The following is a 19,234-nucleotide window of genomic DNA, read 5'->3' as shown; positions in this document are numbered from 1 at the left end:
TGGGACAGAGCTGTGCCTGCCAGAAGCTGGGAGGATGATGGGCACAGGTGGGTCAAGGGGCTGTAAGGGGGGGGCTGAAATGGGGAAGGCTGTCACCAGCACCCCAAACCCTGTGGCTGCACAGTGGGGCTGGAGGAAAGGCCTCAGGGTCCTCTGGTGCTGGGAAGTGGAGAAACTCTCTGAGGATCTGTGCGTGTGTGTGTGGGGCTGTGTATGTGCCCATGTCCCCAGGCCTGGGGAGGGGATTGGGAGTCTCAGCTCTTCAGTACAAGAGAGACTGGGAGCTCCTGGAGCAGGTTCAGCAGATGGCAACAAATATGATTAAGAGACTGGAGCATCACTCTTACGAGGAAAGGCTGAGGGAGCTGGGCCTGTTCAGCCTCAAGAAGAGACGACTGACAGGGGAACCTCTATCAGTATCTGAGAGTGTCAGAGGATGGAGCCAGGCTCTGCTTGGTGGTGCCCAGTAATAGGACAAGAGGCAACGGGCAGAAACAGATGCCCAGGAAGTTCCGCCCGAACATGAGGAAGAACTTTACTGTGTGAGTGACTGCACACTGGAACAGATCACCCAGAAAAGGTGTGGAGCCTCCCTCACTGGGGCTACTCAAGAACCATGTGGACACAGTCTTGTGCCACTTGCTCTGGGGTGACCCTGCTGGAGCAGGGAGGTTGGACCAGATGACCCACTGGGGTCGCTTCCAAACTGATCCGTCCTGTCATTTTGTGGGATGTCCCCGGCACAGAAGTGTCCCCTCCCGGCACCTGTCTCCCCCCGGCACAGGGCTGTCTCCCCTCCCGGCACAGGGGCCTGTCCCGGCACAGAGGTGTCCCCTCCCGGCACAGCACAGGTGTCCCCTCCCGGCACAGGGCTGTCCCCTCCCGGCACAGAGGTGTCCCCTCCCGGCACAGGGCTGTCCCCCCCCGGCACAGGGCTGTCCCCCCCCGGCACAGAGGTGTCCCCTCCCGGCACAGGGCTGTCCCCTCCCGGCACAGAGGTGTCCCCTCCCGGCACAGGGCTGTCCCCCCCCGGCACAGGGCTGTCCCCTCCCTTCCCCTCCCCGGTGCCGCCGCTCCCGGCGCGGCTCCGCCGCTTCCGGCCCGTCACGTCCGCGGGAAGCGGAGCGCGGAGCCGGCGCGGCCATGGCGGTGAGTGGGGGCCGGGAGAGCGGGGCCGGGCGGGCTCCGGGGACGCGCCTGACCGCCTCTCTTGGCTCCGCAGCCCAAGGGGAAGGCGGGCACCAAGGGCAAGAAGCAGATCTTCGAGGAGAACCGGGAGACGCTGCGCTTCTACCTCCGCATCATCCTGGGGGCCTCCGTGAGTGCGGCCGGGGGGGCCCCGGCGGGGCGCGGGGCCGGGCCGGGGTGGGCGGCGGGCAGACAGCCGAGCCGTGCTCTCTCCGCAGGCCATCTACGCCCTGGTGAACCTGGTCATCTTCTACCCCGCCGCCTCCGCCTGGACGTGGGTGAGCGCCGGGCACCGTCCCCTGCCCCGGCGGGGGCTCCTGGGCCCGGGCTCCTCCGAGGCCCGCGGGCCCCCGGCCGTGCCCTTTGCCGCTGACCGCCGTGTCCTCCTTGCAGCTCGCGTTCGCCTTCAGCTCGGTGGTCTACGGCACCAGCTACCGGTCCATGAACTCCATGGCAAAGCCGTCTTTCACAGACGATGGCAGCCTTGCCGACGGGGGAATTGACCTGAATATGGAGCAGGGGATGGCAGAGTGAGTGTCCACACCCGCACGAGTCCAGGTGAGCAGGACCTGCTGCCTGAGCGTGCGCGCAGAGCCAGGAGAGGCCCCCGAGGAGAAGGCCAGGCCTCAGCTCCCGCCCCAGATTGCCCTTGGTGTGGGCATGAGGGGAGCTGGAAGCCCGTAGCCGTATTTTCTGAGAGTGTACCCTAACTGCCCTGGTTATCTGAACACTTGGCTTGGCGTGCCCCAGTCAGGAGCTGCCACGTGGGTGTGTCAGCCTGGCACAGTCACTGTTCTTAGGGCTGAGGGGCAGAGGTAAGAGATCACAAAGGGTTCAGTGGGAGCAGTTTATGACCATCTTTCAGTGAAGAAACAGCCCTGACACTGTGCATGCTGCCGCAGCACAAAGTGATATATATTTTCTTTTTAAACCAGCACTGCAGGTGGTGCTTGGCAGAGCAGAAGGGCACGTGCTGGCTGCAAACTGGCCGTGTCTTGAACTGTCCTACACACTGAAAATTCTCCCCTCTGTCTCAGCCAGCTCCTGTGACTTCCTCAGCCATTTCTATCCCCCGTGCTTCTGCATTCCTCATGTCTGTCTGCAGACAGTGTTTGCTTGTCCAGTGTTCTTGGCGCTGCTGTAACTGGCCTTTCCTTGGTCAAGGGACATGTAATAGTAATTCCTGAGAAGTGCTGTTAGATAAAATAAGGAGACAGCAGTACTGGAACAGCAGAAATACCTTCTAGATTTACTTTTTTTCCACCAGTGAGCCTCAAACTAGTTACAGAAAACTGCCAGGTAGTTGTGGACACATCAGGCTTTGCTCTCTGTCCTCCCTGCCCTCAGCCTCTGTCTGTTGGTCCAGCCTCTGCTGGGGATCTTCAGCATGTGCTTAGTGAGGTACTGGGGTCCTTGGCCCCTTCCCTCCCTGTCCTTGGCCTACCATTCCATGTTTACCTCTATCCTTCCTCTGCTGCCAAGCTTTTGAAGCAGCACAGTGGGGCCTTGTTTCCAGCTGAGCCCTCTGTGTCACATGAGGTGTTCTCAGTGCTGGCAGGGCCACATATTGATGTGTGTAGTTTTAACTTTTCCTAACGTAAGTTTGATTTTTGGCTGGGGATGTTATCAGCAGGCAGACTGACTTGGGGGGCACGGAGCCTGCTGTCTGTGCACAGGGTGAGCTCACATCTTGTGTGTTAGTGGAGTGGCACCTTTTTGTACCTGCAGCAGGAGTGACTCATGTCTGGTGTAAGAGACTCGGCTGAGGGACGAGGTGGCCAGGAGGAGGAGAGGGGGTTATTTCTAGTGTGACCTGTGAGCTGGGTGCTTTACCCTCTCTTCATCCTACAGAGACTTCATTGTCCTGCCGGTCAGCCAGGTGTTTTTCTCCCATTTTCCACTGGTTTGGCTTTCTAGAGTGGAATTGCAAAATGTTTTTAATACCTTTGTAGTGAAACAAAACGTGGGACAGTTGAGGAGGGAAAATACAGAAGTTTGATGTTTGTCGTTGTGAGACATGCCCCTGGGAGTTGTGCAAGGCAGAGGGGGTGCCCTAATAACTGTCCCATGTGTGTGTGATGGTGCTGCCAGGGGAAACGACTGACAGGATGTAGCACAGGGACCCCATTACCTGCTCTGAAAAGGTGACGAGTGCACTGCTGCAGTCCTGGTTGCAGATGTACTTCCCTTGGTATTGAGGCACTGAGGTTTTTCTGCCTGAGCAATTGGGCTGAGGTTTATGACACATTAGAATGAATTGATGCTTATCTGAGGCAGAGGTTGTGCAAAACACAGAGGAGGCAGAGCTGTAAGAACAAAACCTGCAGAGCTGAAGTTCCCATCCCTACCCTGTATCTCTAAATTACCTCTTTTGGGACCAGGGAACCACTCTAAGCTAGTGGTTACTTCAGAAAGAAGTGGATGTTTCCTGCCTCTCAGCTGAGCATGCTCCTTTGGAGGTGCTCCTGGAATGCTGTGGCTTTGATGGTGTTTCTCTAGTGCTGTCTCTAACTGAAATGGATGCTTTGTATTGCTCTGGGGTTGAGGAAGGCCCACCTTGCTGGTCTCTGGGAGAGCTGGGTTTGGTGGGAGCTCACCCCTCTGTGACCTCTGGTGATGCCTGAGGTTACTGAACCTCCATGTCTTGTTGTAGAGCTGTTGGTGGTGGATTCTGCAGTGCCTTGAGTCGATGTTGTTTGTGGTCAGTTTGCTTTGCACTTTGCCATTGCCTTTGTTTTGTTGTCTCCAGTCTTGGATGTGACTGGAGAAATTCTTTCTCCAGCAGCTGATGATTTAACCAGAGTGAGAGTTGGTGTTTTTCTAACCCTTCATGGCACTCCCCGAGGCTCGTGTTGAAAAACTAATACCTGTTTACCTCTCCTGGGTGTCAGATCCCCTGAGGGTGGTGGTTGAGGCGTGGGTAGCTTGTTCCCCTCCACAGCTGCTCCCAGCTCTGCCTCAGGCTGGCATGGAAGATGCTGGAGTCAGATAAACAAGAGGGGAGGAGGAGCCAGTCTGTTGCTGTAGCTCAGCTTGCTGATGTGCTTGTCCTTTGGTGACCCTGAGTGTGTCTGTCAGCCTGTGAAATGGCATGGGGAAGATTCCTGGCTCCCTTCAGCACAGCCAGTCATGAGCAGCTATACTTTATGTCCAGATAGGTGTCAAATCAGCAGCCGCTGGCTGCTGTTTCAGCTGTAGGGCTGGGTGGCGTTTTTGTTGCTGGTTTCCATCCCCCGTCAATTCCTCAGCTTTCTCAATGGCCTTTTTTTTCAGAGGGAGCTCAGCTCTTTAACCCATCAGATTATTTTTTCTTGCTTTTTTACCGCTCAGATTCTTCTCGATAACTGTGTGTGCCAAAGCAGGGCAGTCCTTGGGTTGGGTGGGGCAGGGTCGCTCCCTGGAGGTGGTGCAGACAGGCTGGGTTGGCAGAGGAGCTGGCGTGGGCTGGAATGGAAACTCAGTGCTTTGCTTTTCTTCCCTCAGGCACCTCAAGGATGTGATCCTGCTGACAGCTATAGTCCAAGTGCTGAGCTGCTTCTCACCCTACGTCTGGTACTTCTGGCTCTTGGTAAGTCCCAGCCACTGCTGTTTTCCTTCTTGCTCTGCACTGTCCGTGTCTTTCCCTGTCTTCAGGACTGAGGACATTATTTATCCATTTCAATTCAGTGTTCTGTTTCAGGCCCAAGCTATTTTCTGATATGTTTTTTAATCTCCTTGTCAAATCTTGTTAAAAATGAGACCGTACATGGCAAAGAAGTCCTGATCCCTCTGGGTCAACCACACAAAAACTAGGCTGGCCTTTGCCTTTCCCTCTGGTCCTGTGAAAGGGCAATAAGAAACACGAGGCAGATCAAAGCTGTCTTTGAGCACAGAGCCTTTCTGTGACTGTAACAAACAGTGTTTCCTTTTGTTTGGCTTTCTCAGTCATTCAGCATGGACCAAGGCTGGACACTGTGCCTATTGGTAGATAAAATGCTGCAGGCATTGATTTCCCCTTAACAGACCAAACTCTTTCTACTCCTGAAACATTTGTCATGTGCCTCCAGCTAAAGCTGCTTGTGCAGAAGGACAAAAAATCTCCAATTGGTTAAAAAATCCCACAGTTGCTTTGAGGATATTACACAAAGGTACAGAAGGCAATTGTGGGAGAATGAAAAGTTACCCCATTTCAGTCCTTGATCTCATTTCAGTCCTCACCCACAAATTCCTCTCTAGCTGGCCTGGCAGAGGGCAGCCTAGACTTGGTTGTCCCCTGGAGACCATCTGGATCGCTTTTTTTTTTCTTTTTTTAAATTCAGAGCAATGTGAGTCTGTTTTCTGGAGGAAGGAGAGACGGAATGTCTGGGCAGTTGGATCCCTCTGGGTAATTCAGACCCGATGCTGGGATTTCCATATATGAAGCCTAAGAGCTGTATACGTATGCGAGTTCCTAAACGAAATGAAATGAAATCAGGCCGTTTATTTTGGCTGCCCACCACCGCCTCTGATTTCCCTGCATCCTGAGGTGCCTCTGATCCAGCCTGTGGGGATACTCCAGCTCCTTTGTCTCCCTCAGTAGGACCAGCTGGCGCTGTCCCCAGAGTGACCGAGTTTGTGCCACGTGTGTTTTGCAGGCTCCGGGGCGCGCGCTCTACCTCCTCTGGGTGAACATCCTGGGGCCCTGGCTCACAGCAGAGGCTTCACCCACCGCCCAGGAGCCCAACGAGAAGAAGCAGCGCCGACAAGAACGCCGGCAGATGAAGCGTTTCTAGCCCTGGCCTGGGGATAGATAACGTGATCTCTCATCTCCACGCTGTTGTTTCATCAGGGATGCGACCGAAACCAATCCGAAACCACCGCAGTAGCTCTCGCCCCTCTGCCACTGCTGCCATTCCGCTCGAAAGGCCGCAAGAGACTTCCCTTGGTTGGGTCTTGGTGCCGGCTGAGGCCTTGCTCCTTGGGATGACAAGGTGGGGGGGTGATGCTGGGATGTGTGTAAATACCTTTTTAAAGCAGTGCTGTATCGCGTTCGAGGTTGGGGAGTGCAATGTTGGAGGAAATAGTACATTAAAGAGCAGAGTCTAATTGACCGTGCTGGCAGTGCCTTCACGCAGGGGAGCTGTGAAAAATGCCAGCGTGTTCCTGGAGATCCGGACCAGAGGGAAGCAGAATCCCCAGGGACAAGTGCTTTCCTCTTTTTCCCAGGCTTGGTCTGTGCTGCCCTGCCTGCCTCAGCCTCTGCACCCTGTGGAGGAACTGCGGTGCCCTGTGGGATCAGGAGTGTGGGGCAGCTGGGGGTGCTGGGCACTGGGCTTGCAGCCAAACTTTATGCTTTTGGGATTGAGCCTGAGCTCTCTGGAGCCATAGACTGGCCTGTGCTACCTTTGCGGGAGCTCAGTGTGATGTAAGACAAGAAGCTGTGGGTTTGGTTTTTTTGTATTTTTTTGGGGAGGGTTCTCCCAGGGGAGCCATGACTGCTGCAGAGTTCATGTGTTAGAGACCAGGGCAGTTTTTATGTTTGCCTGCTTTGATTTATTGATGTTGTCCCTGCCCAGTATGTTGTTTTACAGACCCCAGTGACCCCTTCCTGCTCCTGACGCACCAGCTCAGACCACGCAGCTTTGCCTGTGCCAGTGAGATGCACAGTGGGCGCTCACAGTGGTGCCAGCCTGGTTTTTGATGCTATCCACAACCTTTTGCCCACACGTCTTTTCCATTACATCATCTTTATTACACGCTTTTGACTAACATCAAGCCCAGTCCCCACCCTGAGTCCTCAAAGCCAGGGTGGCTATAGTTGGGGTGCAGAGCTGGGCAGAGATTGGTATTTGGGGGATTAAAGTCCTTCCTCCTGCTGGTGGGGGGCGTGAGGGAAAGGGTAGGGAGCGGCAAAGGCATTCATGGGGAGATCTGTGCGTGCAGGCCAGCCCTTACTCCCTGCCAGGCACAGCCCAGAGCCCCCAGCCCTGGCTGCTGACCCCATGTCGGTGCCCCCGCAGTGCTGGGAGCACTCCCAGGACCCTACGGAAACCCCCCCATTGCAACTCCCCCAGCACAGCCTTCTGCACTCGGGGACCAGCACATCACCCCAGCTCTGCCCTCCCTCCCCCTGAACACTCTTCTCCAGCTCCCCAAAGCCACATGGAGCTGCACAGCCGTCCCCAAAATACACAGGGACGATGTTGGGGGGGACACATCAACACTAACCACACCGGCCCTCGGCCGCGCTACCCTACACAGCGGTACATGCACAGCGGCTGCCCGGGCGCCCGGCTCGGGCTCTGCCCTCTCCTCCAGCCCCAGTAAATACCCAATAAATGGCACCAGTTACACCCTTGGGGTGCTGGTTTGGGGGATGCCCCTCAGTCAGGCAGCAGCTGCTCCAGTTCCTCCTCATTCAGGCCGTTGGTGGTGACAATGTGATCCAGCTGCTTCATGTACCGCTCCAGGTCCTGCATGAAATGGGGGATGCGGGCCTTCTCCAGGACCCCGAATTTCTTCAGCCGATTCACATCTTCATAGGAGACCTGATGGGAAGCAGGGAGACAGGGTCAGTCCCCTCCATTCCAAACCCTGGCAGTTGCCAAGGGGGCATCTGGCCCCCTTGCAGACCACCTGGTTCACCCCCTGCCCCCCCCCCCCACTGCCCAAATATCCCTCCTGCCTGTGGTGAGGCAGCGGGAAAGCTGCTGGGGATGTGGGATTTGCAGGGATTTGTGGTTTTGGTAATTTTCTGTCACTGCAGGGCCAGGTGACAGCAGGACTGCTGTGGCTGAGGGCCAGCAAAGCTTAACCTGCTGGGTTAAGCCTCTTCCCTGAAAGTCTCCCACAGAGGATTATGGATTGTCCTGTCCTTCCTTGCATCCTACCCGGCACTGCCTTTCCCTGCTCCACAGAGACCCATAAGCGCAGGGAAAGGCAAAGAGTGGAAGGGCTGCCAGGCAAGGGCTGGGTTTTGGGAAGCCAGGGGATCAAGAGAGAGCCTGTGTGATCTTAGGAATGGGACTATGGGATGAGCCACTCCCTGCTCCACCCTCACTCCCAGCCATTACCTTTCCAAGTGCAGCCAGCAGTGGGAAGTCGATGGTCTGCCGATGGCGCAGGATGCGGAGAATCCCGTCCAGGTAGACCTGGTCCTTACTGAAACAGCCTGGAAGAGCAGAAGGGGCCTGGGAGAGGGAGCCTGGCTTCCCACCACCCACCACTTCCCTGAATGTTTACTGACTGCAATAGAAAGAATGAGAGCACTGGACCACAAGTGTGCCAGGGCTCAGGACTGCTGGGTGCCAAGGGATGAGCACTGGGGAGGCAGCTGGGTGCAGCAAGAGCTCCCCAAACCTCACTGGGATGGTCTCACCCTTCTTCCAAAGTAATTTTTTTAATGGTAAAGCAGTGCAAGAATCCAAATGTATCCACAGGAATTCTCATTTTTCCTCTCCTTTGCTGCTTCCCCAGAAGCTTATGCAAGTCAATCCTATAGGACAAGTATAATCCCAGAGGAGAGCGGTGCTGGGGATGGGGAGGGATGTGAGGGAGGGCTGCCATAGCTACGTGTTGGGAGGAAGGGGTTAAAAGCAGAATTGCTCAAGTGACCTTGCACCTGGGAGTAACTCTTGATAAGCCTGTGAACAGCAGGCCAGTGATCCTCTGATCTTGTGTACCCTCTGCTTTGGGGATCCCCTGGTTAGTGAGGTAATGGAAATAAATTTACTCTTTGTGTTCCAGCCGCTGCCTGTGCCACCACTACAGGACCGGTGATGCTCAACCCACCCAGCAGCAGAACACAGCCACCCGCTGGTTTTCCTTTAACAAAAAATACACAGAACCCCTCCCAAAACCCAAAGGCTCTGCACCCCCCTCGTGGTACCTGGCTGTGAGGTGTCAGTCTGGCCCCGCTTTGCCCGCACGCAGTACTCCCACCGGACACCGGCGTCCTGGACGTACTGCTCCAGGTCCTGGAAGAGGGCGGAGAAGGAGAGGCGGCTGGCCCGCTCGATGGTGTAGTAGAGCAGGGCTGCCCGCCACAGGAAGGGCTGCTTGCGGAAGAGGACGCTGTGCAGGCTGGCCAAGCCTTCCTCCGTGGGGTTGGCGGGTTTCAGGCTGTACTGCTTGCGGCCCTCGGAGCTGTGCCAGGGCTGGCGGGTGTTGTTCACCCCCCGGATGTAGTGGGTGCCTGGGGAGGGGGGGACAGGAGTGAGTGTGGTCACCCACAGCCTCCAAAAAGGCTCAGCTCCCACCCCCCCTGCCCCGAGTCACTGGGGTTGGGTGCCAGCTCCAGTCTTGGCCGATGATGATGATGCCGTGGGGCATCTGCTTGCTCTGGTACCCAGGAGGAGGCCAGGACATGGGTAAACAGGTGGGTGCCCAACATGCCCTCCCTGCACACTGAGAGGGATGCAGGTGGCCTCAGCCCCTTCCAAAACCCGCCCAGGATGCCCAAGGTGGACCTGTGGGTACCACCTTGCCCCAGGCCGTTCCCCCAAGGATTTCACAGCATCCCCCCTGCTGTGCCCCCCACCCAAAGCCACCTTCCCCCCCCACTGACCTATCTCGTGGCGCAGCATCCCCTCCAGCCAGTGCTGCCGGGCTCCAGCCAGGTTGATGGCCAGTGTGGGCCTGCTGTCCTCCACCATCATCACCGCCTGGGACAGGAGGTCATCTGTGAGCTGCACCACCACCTGCAGAAGGAGGAGGAGGCAACTGCCATCAGCAGGGTCTTGGCTCTCAGCAGAGCCTGACATGGTGGCAGATGGTCAGAAAAAAGCCACTGACACCACGGGTGGCACCGTTTGGCTCTGCTGCACCATCACCAGCATGTGCTGCAGCTCCCCAAAGGAACCACAGACAGCAGGAGCCACTGGGGGGATAATGAGAGGAAAGAGATGATCCCATGCAGGGGATGAAATAGCTCCTTTAATCTCTTTACAGCCAATAAAGCTGAGCAGGCACTGTGGGGGCAGTGGGCAGCTGCTGAGCAGCCTCCTCCATCATCCCTCTGGCTCCAGCATTACCTCCACCGGGTTGTTCCCATGGGCTCCCCACAATTTTGTGGCCACACATGATAGGCATGCTCTGGAGACTTGCCTGGTCCCCCTTCTGCATCCCCACTGGCAGTGGGGATGGAGCACTAACTTTGGCCACCAAAACAACCCTGCTCTGAACACCCAACAGCACCAACATTGTTATGTGTCCAACCTCTGCACCCCCCAAACAAACATCTCCTCAGGGGCTCAAGGCTCTGGCTCCATTTTCATGGACTCCCCTGCAGATTCTCCCCATTCAAGGCTCCAAAACATGAGCAGTGAGGATGGCTCCATGCCAGCCCACCCTCACAGAAGGAACCGTGTGTGCTGGCCATAATTCATAGCAGGGATGGGCATCACATGTGCAGGACTAGTCAGTATCTTTACACAAAAAAAACCAGCTATTTTGGGAAAATTGGCTACTGCAAGCACTGGAGCCAAGAGAGCTGCTCTCCATGAACAGGAGTTAATGTGCCAACCAAGCAGCATTTTTTGACCACCCAACTTCAGACCTGCAGTGACTCAAAGCTGCAGCATGGCTGGAGATGGTCCCTGGGAGCTCTTGCATCCAAGGTTTGGCAGTGGCAATCCTAAGGACAGCAATCAAAACTGTTCCCCTACATACATATTAACTCTACAAACCATCTGTTATTTCACAGCTGACACTTTTCAGGATGAAAACATGTGCATGCATTACTATGTGACAGTTCTTTCAATTAAAAAAAAAAAAAAAAAGAGAGGAGACTGAATTGGTTTGCTTTAAATCAGATTTATTATTAATATTATTATTTATTACGAAAGCCAAAAGAGCAGCTTAACAGACTCCACTGCTGGGCAAACGAACAGCACAAAATACTTACAGCACAACTGCTTACCTGGATTAAAATACACCAGTGTGAAAAGGGATCCCTCCAATGCAGAGAAGAGACTTGCCAGTTCACCTCTGACTCCTCACACAGAGCCAGGCACCCAGGAGCACTGGAAAGGGACTTCTGGCATTGCTGGAGACTGCAGCTTCACAAACACTGCCATTCTGCTGCTTGCTGCAGCCTAGCCCATCCCACTGAGCAGCACCACTTGCCTTATTTCAGGACCCTCCAGCTTTGCTGATGTTGTTACAACCAGGGCTGTGACTCCGGCCAAAATCCTGCTCCTGCAGCAGCAGTGCCAGCCCTCCGGGTCTGTGACCTCTCTTGCTCTGAGCAGCCTTCCCAGTGCATTCTTGTGGCCCAATGAAGCTTCTGCTCAGCTTTCGTGGATTAAATGATGGAGAGAAAGCTCATCCCAAGGAACTGAGGGAAGGCTCCTGGTGGCCCCCACGGCACCGGAGCACGGGGTTCTGCCTCTCCCCAGGACGCCAGCACTGCTCAAGACCTCCGACACTGAGAAGGCAGCTCAGAGGTAGGGGGACACCACCGATGGGATCCCAGGAGACACCAGCTAGTGCTGTTTAGGCTGACAACATTCCACAACCCCAGAGATTACCATGCAGAACTTACCAACGGAGCCAGGTGTTTCTCTGCTGCAAGCTGTGAGCTGGCCAAAATCCATACGGAGACCTCCGAGCTCCGGCAGCGTCACCTCCGTCCTGAGGCAGAAGAAAAGCAGAAGAGCTTCAGGATCTGCAGCTTGGACCCCAAAAAAAGCAGCTTTTGAGGGCACAGAGTTTAATTACGGCACGAATACTTACCCAGGAGCGTGGTGCCGGCGGTGCCAGAAAGCGGGATCCTTCCTGCCTTTGCCGATCGGTGACGGGGACACAGGGCAGCTGCCTGCAGTGGCTGTCACCAGCCTGGTCATGCTGCCTGCCAGGACTGACTGTGGGCAGGGACACACCAGCCGCTCGGTCTCTGGGCCTCATGCTACCACCACCTGAGTTTCTCCTTTTTTTTTTTAAGCAAGCCATCGTGATTAGTATGTACCAGGGAAGCAAAGGGCACGGCAGAACAGACAGGGCACAGATGGTGAAAGTCAGGAATCAAGAGATACAGGTGCAGGGAGAGAGATACACGCCTGGAACCACCCAGTTCCCCGACAGGGTGTGAAATTATCAGCGACGCAGAAGTTTCAGCAGGTTTTGTTCCTGCGCAGGGAGCGAGCTCTGCCAACATCACTGCGTTGAGAGCAGGTGAAACCCTTCCCTCTTCCCTACCCCAGAGACATTCTAATGGATGGAAAGGAACAAACTAGTGCTTCAATTATTTTAAAAGCACTTAGCAGAAGTCCCATATAAAACAGCCCCGTATCTCGCACACCGATGTGCAAACACAGTGACTGAACCCTGCATTGCCCTGAGTTGGAAGGGACCCACAAGGTTCATCGAGTCCAAGCCCTAATAGCTCTGAGCAAAGGGAGAATTACACAGGGTTGGAAGGAAGCCACTTTACACCAGTATGTAAGAAAAAAAGATGGCTTTCTGCCCAGCCGGAGCCCAGTTAATGGAGAAGAGAACAGTTAAAACTGATCAATTAATAAAGCCAAGACGTAGAGCTCAACTAGCATGTCGTAAGTGCAGGTCTGTAAGATTGGCCAGCTTTCTGTCTGGGTATCGAGACTGGTTCTGGGCACTCAAAGGCAGCTGAATTACAGGAAAAGATCTGCAGATATCCCTTCTGTCCAAAGCAAAGGCTTAGGAAGCCAAGGTGCCAAATCCACATCACAGAGACACCCTCAGGAGGGATCAGGGCAAGCCAAGGGTGCTGGAGGAGAAACATCCCCTGAGCAGGTGAGGCCTCAGGGGACCACTCATTCCCACTTTTGCAGGCATGGAATGCTCTGGGAACCACTGGGCAAGGTGATGCTTTGGAGAAATGCTCATCAACAACCCTGTTTGGAGATGGAAGTGAAAAATCAGAGGTAGGAAACACAGTCTGGCCAAGAGGTAGTGGTGAGGAAGCTGCCACGTCAGCCAGCACTGCATAAGCTCTGCCTTGCAGCCAACAGCCCAAGGTAGCCCTGCAAGCCAAACCACACAAAGCCAGGCCCAGAAATCCTTCTTAGCCCTTGAATCCAGGACACTGGAAGTATTTTGCCCACACCTTGCTGGCAGAAGGGGAAAAAAGAATGCCCCTTAACTGCAGCTGTGGGACATCCTGTCCTGGATGCTGCTGGGGGTGCAGAGAAACCAGGTTAAGAGATGCTGCACTCCCTGAGCTCCATCCCACATGGCTACTGTTGCATCTTAACCACCTATTTCCCAGCCTTAAAACCCGAGCTTGGGGTTTCAAAGCACCATGACCTGGCATGTCTTGCAGGACAGCAGGAAATCTCTGCCCCTGGCTTTGCTTTTGGACACGTGGGCAAAGGCAGCTGTCGGAGACGTCTGCCATCCCACCGCCAACAGCAGATGACTTCCCTGTAATTGATGCCTCATGCACGCAGCAAAAGGCTCCTGGCATGGCCACACAGACAAGTAGCAGCTCCCTCTTCTCTCTCAAGCATAAAAGGGAGATACATGTGGAAAAAATCACAGGAAATTGGTGGGAAACCAGCACCCATGTCCCAGTGCCAGGGTACAGCGAACACGGCCAAGCCGAAGAGGAAAGGACAGACACCACAGCTCAGAGTAGAAAAATCTCCTCTTCGTAGCCAAAACATTTCTTAATCTGAGTGCTTTTTATCAGAAAATAAATATTTTGCTGTATTTTACGAGCGATAAAGGAGGGATGTGGATTTACCTCTCCCACACAGCCTTCCTTCTGCATGTACTTTCGGATCACGGACCAGATCTGGCACTTGCTCAGCAGCCTCCCGCCCGTGGCGACCTCGAAGCTCTCGTAGGTCCCATACTTCTCCAGGACTGTACGGATGATCCTGATAGCCTGTTGCACACAGAAACAAAACATCAGTGCAAACATCCTCCCTGCTTAAAAACACGCCTTGAAATCCCACGTGCGATGAACCCAGAGGAGATAATCCCCGATTAACGCCTCTAAAATGAGAGGTGGTTCTGAGATACCTAAAAAAACAAGGAGACTGACCCGGCTGGAGGTGGCCACCAGGACAGGCAGACACTTCACACAATCAGCATGACCCACAGCATATTTTTTCTGCTTTTTGTCACTCTTGCAAGCATCTCCTGTGGGAACGGGGCCAAGCAGAAGTGAAACTGCGTCGTCCCAGCGTGGTTAAAGCCGTGATTATTTTCAATCTTTTCTGCTTTCAGTTCTCCTTTCAAACTCCCGTGCTTGCACAAAAGAGCTCCAGCTTCCCTGCTTGCTTTTTCACTCCAAGAGTTTCTCACTACAGCACTGAATTCCAAGCCTGACACTGAATTCCAAGCCTGGCAGTAAGGTTGTGCATCACCCTCTGCAGCGGTGCTGCTCCAAACAGGGTCTCAGCACCACCAGCCTGCTGCACACCCAACAGCCTTCTAATAACAGCAGCATGTGCTCTGTTATTTGCATTAACATTTATGGAGCATCTATAAAACATGAACATTTATGAGCACATTTCCTCCCCCAAAAGTGTGTTCTCATTGTAGACATTTTCAAGCAATGACTTTCTCCAGCCATTGGAATATATATTAATACGTATTAATATTAGTATTATAGTAATAAATATCCCAAAGCAGATGACAATGGCTTTCAACCAATTCTGGAGGCTTTCCAGCAGTTTTATTGCATCTGCAAACCTGGCTGAGCTGCTGCCAGGCTTCCCAGCCCAGGACCAAGTGCTGCTCTTGAACAGCGGGTGTTTTACCTCCTCCTGCTGAGCAAACCCACTTTGCTCTCATATGGGCTTCAGGCAGCAGCTGGAGCCCTGTGGAGGACGTCCCATCCCTTCTCTCCTTCCTAAGGTCACCCAGGATCAGGAGATGGGTGCTCACCACCAGTATTCATCCAACACTCCATAAGACAAGAGGAAATGGCCTCAAGTTTTGCCAGGGGAGGCTTAGGTAGGATATCAGGGAAAATTTCTTCATGAAAACGGTTGTCAAACATTGGGACAGGCTGCCCAGGGAAGTGGTGGAGTCACCATCCCTGGTGGGATTTAAAAGACCTGTAGATGTGGCACTTGGGGACAGGGCTTAGTGGTGGGATTGGCAATGTTGGGGTAATGGCTGAACTTGATCTTAAGGGTCTTGTCCCACCTAAACAACTCTATGATCCTAAAAGGAGCTTTGTGATCTGCATCTGGTGAGCAACCTCCTCTACCCCTGCAGAAGGTACTGATTTTCCTTCCCTGGGCAGTTTTCACAGCTGTTTTTTATTCTCAAGTCACTTACAGTGTTTTCCCAGGAGAAGTTGTGCTCGGTTTTTGTGTTCTGAGTTTTGTTTTGTGTTTTTTAGGTTAGGGGGGTTTTTTGGTATTTTTTTGCTTTGTTTGCTGAATGATCATGCTCATTTTTGCAGCGCCACGAGATAACCTCCCATCGACCAAGGCAGAAAAAGGACCTTTTGTCCTCCCACCTCTGCTCAGCCACTTGCTCTCTCTCCTCCTAGGGGACCCAAAGCACCAAGCCAAGAGAAACCCAGCACAGCTGGTGCCCAGGAGTAAGACAACAAAGAGCACGCTCCTCCCCGAACTTCAGTGCACATCCTGGAGAGAAAAATTCCTGAGATATCAGGTTCAGTGTTCTGAGCGTCCAAATCAATGCACCCACCATATGCAGTGGGATAACAAATCCTCCAGCCCCAGCTCCGTGCTGGTGCCGCTCACATTCACGTGACAAACCAGGGATGTGATCTCCAGGGTGATGAGCCTCCACAGGCTGGAAGAATCCTCCTGGTTCATTTAATTTTTCTACTGAATAACCCCCCCCCAGCACATGCAGAGCAGCTGGTGGAGCAGCTGGAGGCAGGGAGCTGGTGTTGGTTTGTCTGCTTGTGTCCAAGGATGCTGACTTAGCAAAATGTCTCACTTATTTAAGCTCCATGATTAATGAAGGTCTTTGCAAATAAAAACAGTTTATAGCTAATAGTGAGCTGACAAGGAAGAAGGCTTCCCAAAATAAAAGAGACTGGAAGGAGGTCACTGCAGGGAAGAGCAAAGGAACAGTGACATGAATACTGTCCCATCACACGGACACAGGAGAACTCAGAGAAACATTGGCAGAGACACTCAACACTTAATGCCCTTGCAAAATGTTTTAGAATCCACGATGAGACCATTTACAGTGGTTACAAGCTCTTAATTCCATTCATTCAAAGTACTGCCCAGAGAAAAAATAATCTCGATTATTCGTCTTTTACTGTGCTCTAAGTCCACTGCACCAAAAGAGAAAGCACGGGGGGAAACAGCTCCGAGCAACTCATTTTACTGCATGACTCAGGGAAAGAAACAGCACTGAAACACAGGGGGGAAATGCAAAAAAGCCAGCGAGGTCTTTGCAGGAGTTGGAGCATCTTCCCTGCAACAGCCTTGCTGGTACCAGTTTATCTGGGGCAGAGGTATGGCAGGCACTGGGAATGATGAACTGCTTAGAAAGCTGTTTACAGAAAGGGCCTGAATCATCCGGATAACAATCCAGGCAGAGACACGGGCAGTGATGCAGGAATAAGTAAACATTCAAAAAGCAATAAATAAATCAGCAAAGAAGTTGTTATTTGAACAAATCTCTCCCGACTGGGAAGTGCAAAGAAACAGCTCTGGTGTGCCAGTCGGAATTCAGGATCAGAGGTTTTTATATGTTCCCTTGTTTGTGTGGCAGAAAGGATGCTCTTCCCAGAGCAGGATGCTCATCCCTGGGAGCAAACTGGTTTTGGGGCATGGCTGGGCTCCCAGCACCAAGCATGGAGCAGCTGCACTCCCTGCATCCTGGAAAGGCTCGTTTGTGGGCAGAGCACCCTGAAAGCATGCTCCTGACTCTTTCCTCCTGTTGAATGACCAGGAGCTGTTTGCTCAGTGCTATGCCCACGGCAGAGAGCGAGTTGGGAATATTTCAATAGTGGAAACACAGACACAGTTACACAAAATCATACAGACTCCTTAAGCAGAGTCTACACCAACTAATATCATTAACGACCGTATTTGCTGATGCCTTAAGGATGCTGTCACAACCTTCAGGCCTTCCACAAAACAAGCCAGACTTAACCACCAGGACATTCAGGCTAAGGACCGCTTCCCACACTGTCACACATGTGTTCCAGATCCTTGGCTGCTATTTCTACAGCAACAAGTGCAAAAACACACCAGCAAGGTGCCCCTGATGGAGCACAGTTCCCAACGTAAGCAGGAGACGGTTTGATCATAGAATCACAGACTGGTTTGGGTGGAAAGTGACCTTAAAGATCGTCTAGTTCCAACCCCCCATCCATGGGAAGGGACAGCTTCCACTAGACCAGGCTGCTCAAAGCCTCATCCAACTTGGCCAACACTGGCAGCATCAAGCAGCACCAGTATGACCAGCACCCACATCACGCACAGAGCAGGTACTATTCCTGCAGGTAGGTGAGGTAACTAAAAACAGGTTTAAGAAATCACAGGGTGAGTGTGCTGAAGGCAGGATACAAAAGCAGTTGAGGGGAGCAGGATCAGGCAGCAGCTGGGAAGGAAAGCAGGCTGTGAGGTTTCACATGGGCAAGGGGGAATGGCTTTGAATTGACAGAAGAGTGGGTTTAGGTTGGACATTAGGAAGAAATTCTTCGCTGTGAGGGTAGTGAGGCACTGGCACATTCACAGAGAAGCTGTGGATGCACCATCCCTGGAAGAGTCCAAGGCCAGGTTGGATGGGACTTGGAGCAACCCGGTCTAGTGCAAGATGTCACTGCCCATGGCTGGAGGTGGGGTCTTTAAGATCCCTTCTATCCTAAACCATTCCAAGATTCTGTGAGCATGGACCAGCGCCTGGCCGGCCCCACCACGGAGCGGTCCCACCATGATACATCCCGGCGGCACGTGGGTACCCACACCCTCTCGCGGAAAATGTGGCGAGCCAGAGTCCCCCCGTTCCTTCTCCTCCTCCCCCCAGGCCGAGCATCCCTCCCCGCCTCACCTGAGTCACGAAGCGGTCGGAGGCGGCCCCGTACTTGTCCAGGACGGCGGCGGGCACCGGCTCCGCGTACTCGAACTGCGGGTCGTACGCGAAGCTGGCGCGGAAGAACCGCTCCCGCTCCGCCTCCACGTTGCGCGGCCGCAGCGCCACGAGCAGGCAGGGGCTGCTGCGGCGCCCGCCGCCCTCCTCGCCGCGGCCCCGCGCGATGTGCGGCAGCGAGGCGGCGGCCCGCAGCCCCCCGCGCCCCGCCGCGCCCTCCCCGCGCCGCGTCCCGGCGCCGGTCTCCGAGAGCCGGCGGGTCCCCCGCGGGCAGCGCGGAGCGGGGCGCGGCGCGGGGGGCGGCGGCGGCGACGGGCAAGGGCAGAGCGGGGCGCCGTGTCCCGGCCCGCCCGCCGCCCCGGAGCCCATCGCCCCCGCGCCCATGGCCGCGGCCTCCAGCGCGGCCGCTGCGGGGCTGAGCCGGCCCCGCGCCCCGCCCCGCCCCGCCCCGGGCACGCACCGCCCGCCGCCAATCGGGGACGGGGACGGGGACGGGGACGGAGCGGGGACAAGGCGGACACACGGCGGGGACAGAGCGGGGACACAGCGGGCACACAGCGGGCACGGCGGGTCACCGGGCACGGCGGGTCACCAACCCCGGCAGTATCGCCAAACCCGGCGGCATCGCCAGCCCCGGCAGTATCGCCAGCCCCGGCAGTATCGCCAACCCCGATGGTACCGCCAACCCCGGCGGCGTCGCCAGCCCCGGCTGCACGGCCGGTCCCGGTTGCGTTGCCGCCTCGGCAGTATCGCCAGCCCCAACTGTATCACGACATTTGTATTGCCAGCCCCGGCTGCATCGCCGCGCTGCTTCAGTCACCAGCCTAAGGGTGCTGCATCGCTAACCCTGGTTGTGTCACCAGCCCCGGCTGCATCGCCATCCCCGGGTGCATCACCGGTCCCAGTTGCTTTTCCAAGGCCAGTCATGTTTCCATCCCAGTTGCTTTCCTAGCACCAGTTGCATCATCAAGCCTCAGTAACATCACCAACCCCGGTTCTGTCACCAACTCCAGCCACATTGTCACCGGGACCATGTTGCCAGCCCTGGCTGTGTTGCCAGCCCCAGTTG

The 19,234-nt window shown here is 54.8% G+C and overlaps 2 protein-coding genes across 2 annotated transcripts; one reads left to right on the top strand and one right to left on the bottom strand.

Annotated features, from left to right (window-relative positions):
• The first annotated feature begins 1,079 nt into the window (after positions 1 to 1,079).
• TMEM208 (transmembrane protein 208) lies at positions 1,080 to 6,257 on the top strand. The gene is made up of 6 exons (XM_027716194.2): positions 1,080 to 1,149; positions 1,223 to 1,318; positions 1,407 to 1,466; positions 1,582 to 1,718; positions 4,672 to 4,756; positions 5,802 to 6,257. Exons 1-6 carry the CDS (start codon positions 1,144 to 1,146, stop codon positions 5,937 to 5,939), a joined length of 522 nt encoding a protein of 173 aa, XP_027571995.1. The 5' UTR covers positions 1,080 to 1,143; the 3' UTR covers positions 5,940 to 6,257.
• Positions 6,258 to 6,876: 619 nt separating this feature from the next.
• On the bottom strand, positions 6,877 to 18,549 carry KIAA0895L (KIAA0895 like). The gene is made up of 6 exons (XM_027716250.2): positions 18,127 to 18,549; positions 13,868 to 14,011; positions 9,713 to 9,845; positions 9,035 to 9,340; positions 8,220 to 8,317; positions 6,877 to 7,694 (listed from the first exon to the last, which is right to left on the bottom strand). The coding sequence occupies exons 1-6, from the start codon at positions 18,547 to 18,549 to the stop codon at positions 7,530 to 7,532; spliced, it is 1,269 nt and encodes a 422-aa protein (XP_027572051.1). The 3' UTR covers positions 6,877 to 7,529.
• Positions 18,550 to 19,234: the final 685 nt, after the last annotated feature.

The sequence above is a fragment of the Pipra filicauda genome, unplaced genomic scaffold, assembly GCF_003945595.2.
Source record: "Pipra filicauda isolate LSUMZ 115617 unplaced genomic scaffold, ASM394559v2 scaffold205_size1947385_pilon, whole genome shotgun sequence".
Classification (NCBI taxonomy): Eukaryota; Metazoa; Chordata; class Aves; order Passeriformes; family Pipridae; genus Pipra; species Pipra filicauda.
The sequence above is the reverse complement of the archived record's forward strand: the minus strand, read 5'-3'. Positions and strand labels throughout refer to the sequence as shown.

What these genes read in the sequence shown, in the direction of transcription:
- TMEM208 (XM_027716194.2), top strand. An exon ending in GCATCATCCTGGGGGCCTCC is followed by an intron (nt 1,319 to 1,406) that starts GTGAGTGCGGCC and finishes CTCTCTCCGCAG; the next exon opens with GCCATCTACGCCCTGGTGAA. An exon ending in ATGGAGCAGGGGATGGCAGA is followed by an intron (nt 1,719 to 4,671) that starts GTGAGTGTCCAC and finishes TTCTTCCCTCAG; the next exon opens with GCACCTCAAGGATGTGATCC.
- KIAA0895L (XM_027716250.2), bottom strand. Translation starts at nt 18,549, where the DNA reads ATGGGCGCGGGGGCGATGGGCTCCGGGGCGGCGGGCGGGCCGGGACAC. An exon ending in CCGACCGCTTCGTGACTCAG is followed by an intron (nt 14,012 to 18,126) that starts GTGAGGCGGGGA and finishes TGTGTGCAACAG; the next exon opens with GCTATCAGGATCATCCGTAC. An exon ending in GACTGACACCTCACAGCCAG is followed by an intron (nt 8,318 to 9,034) that starts GTACCACGAGGG and finishes CTGCTCTTCCAG; the next exon opens with GCTGTTTCAGTAAGGACCAG.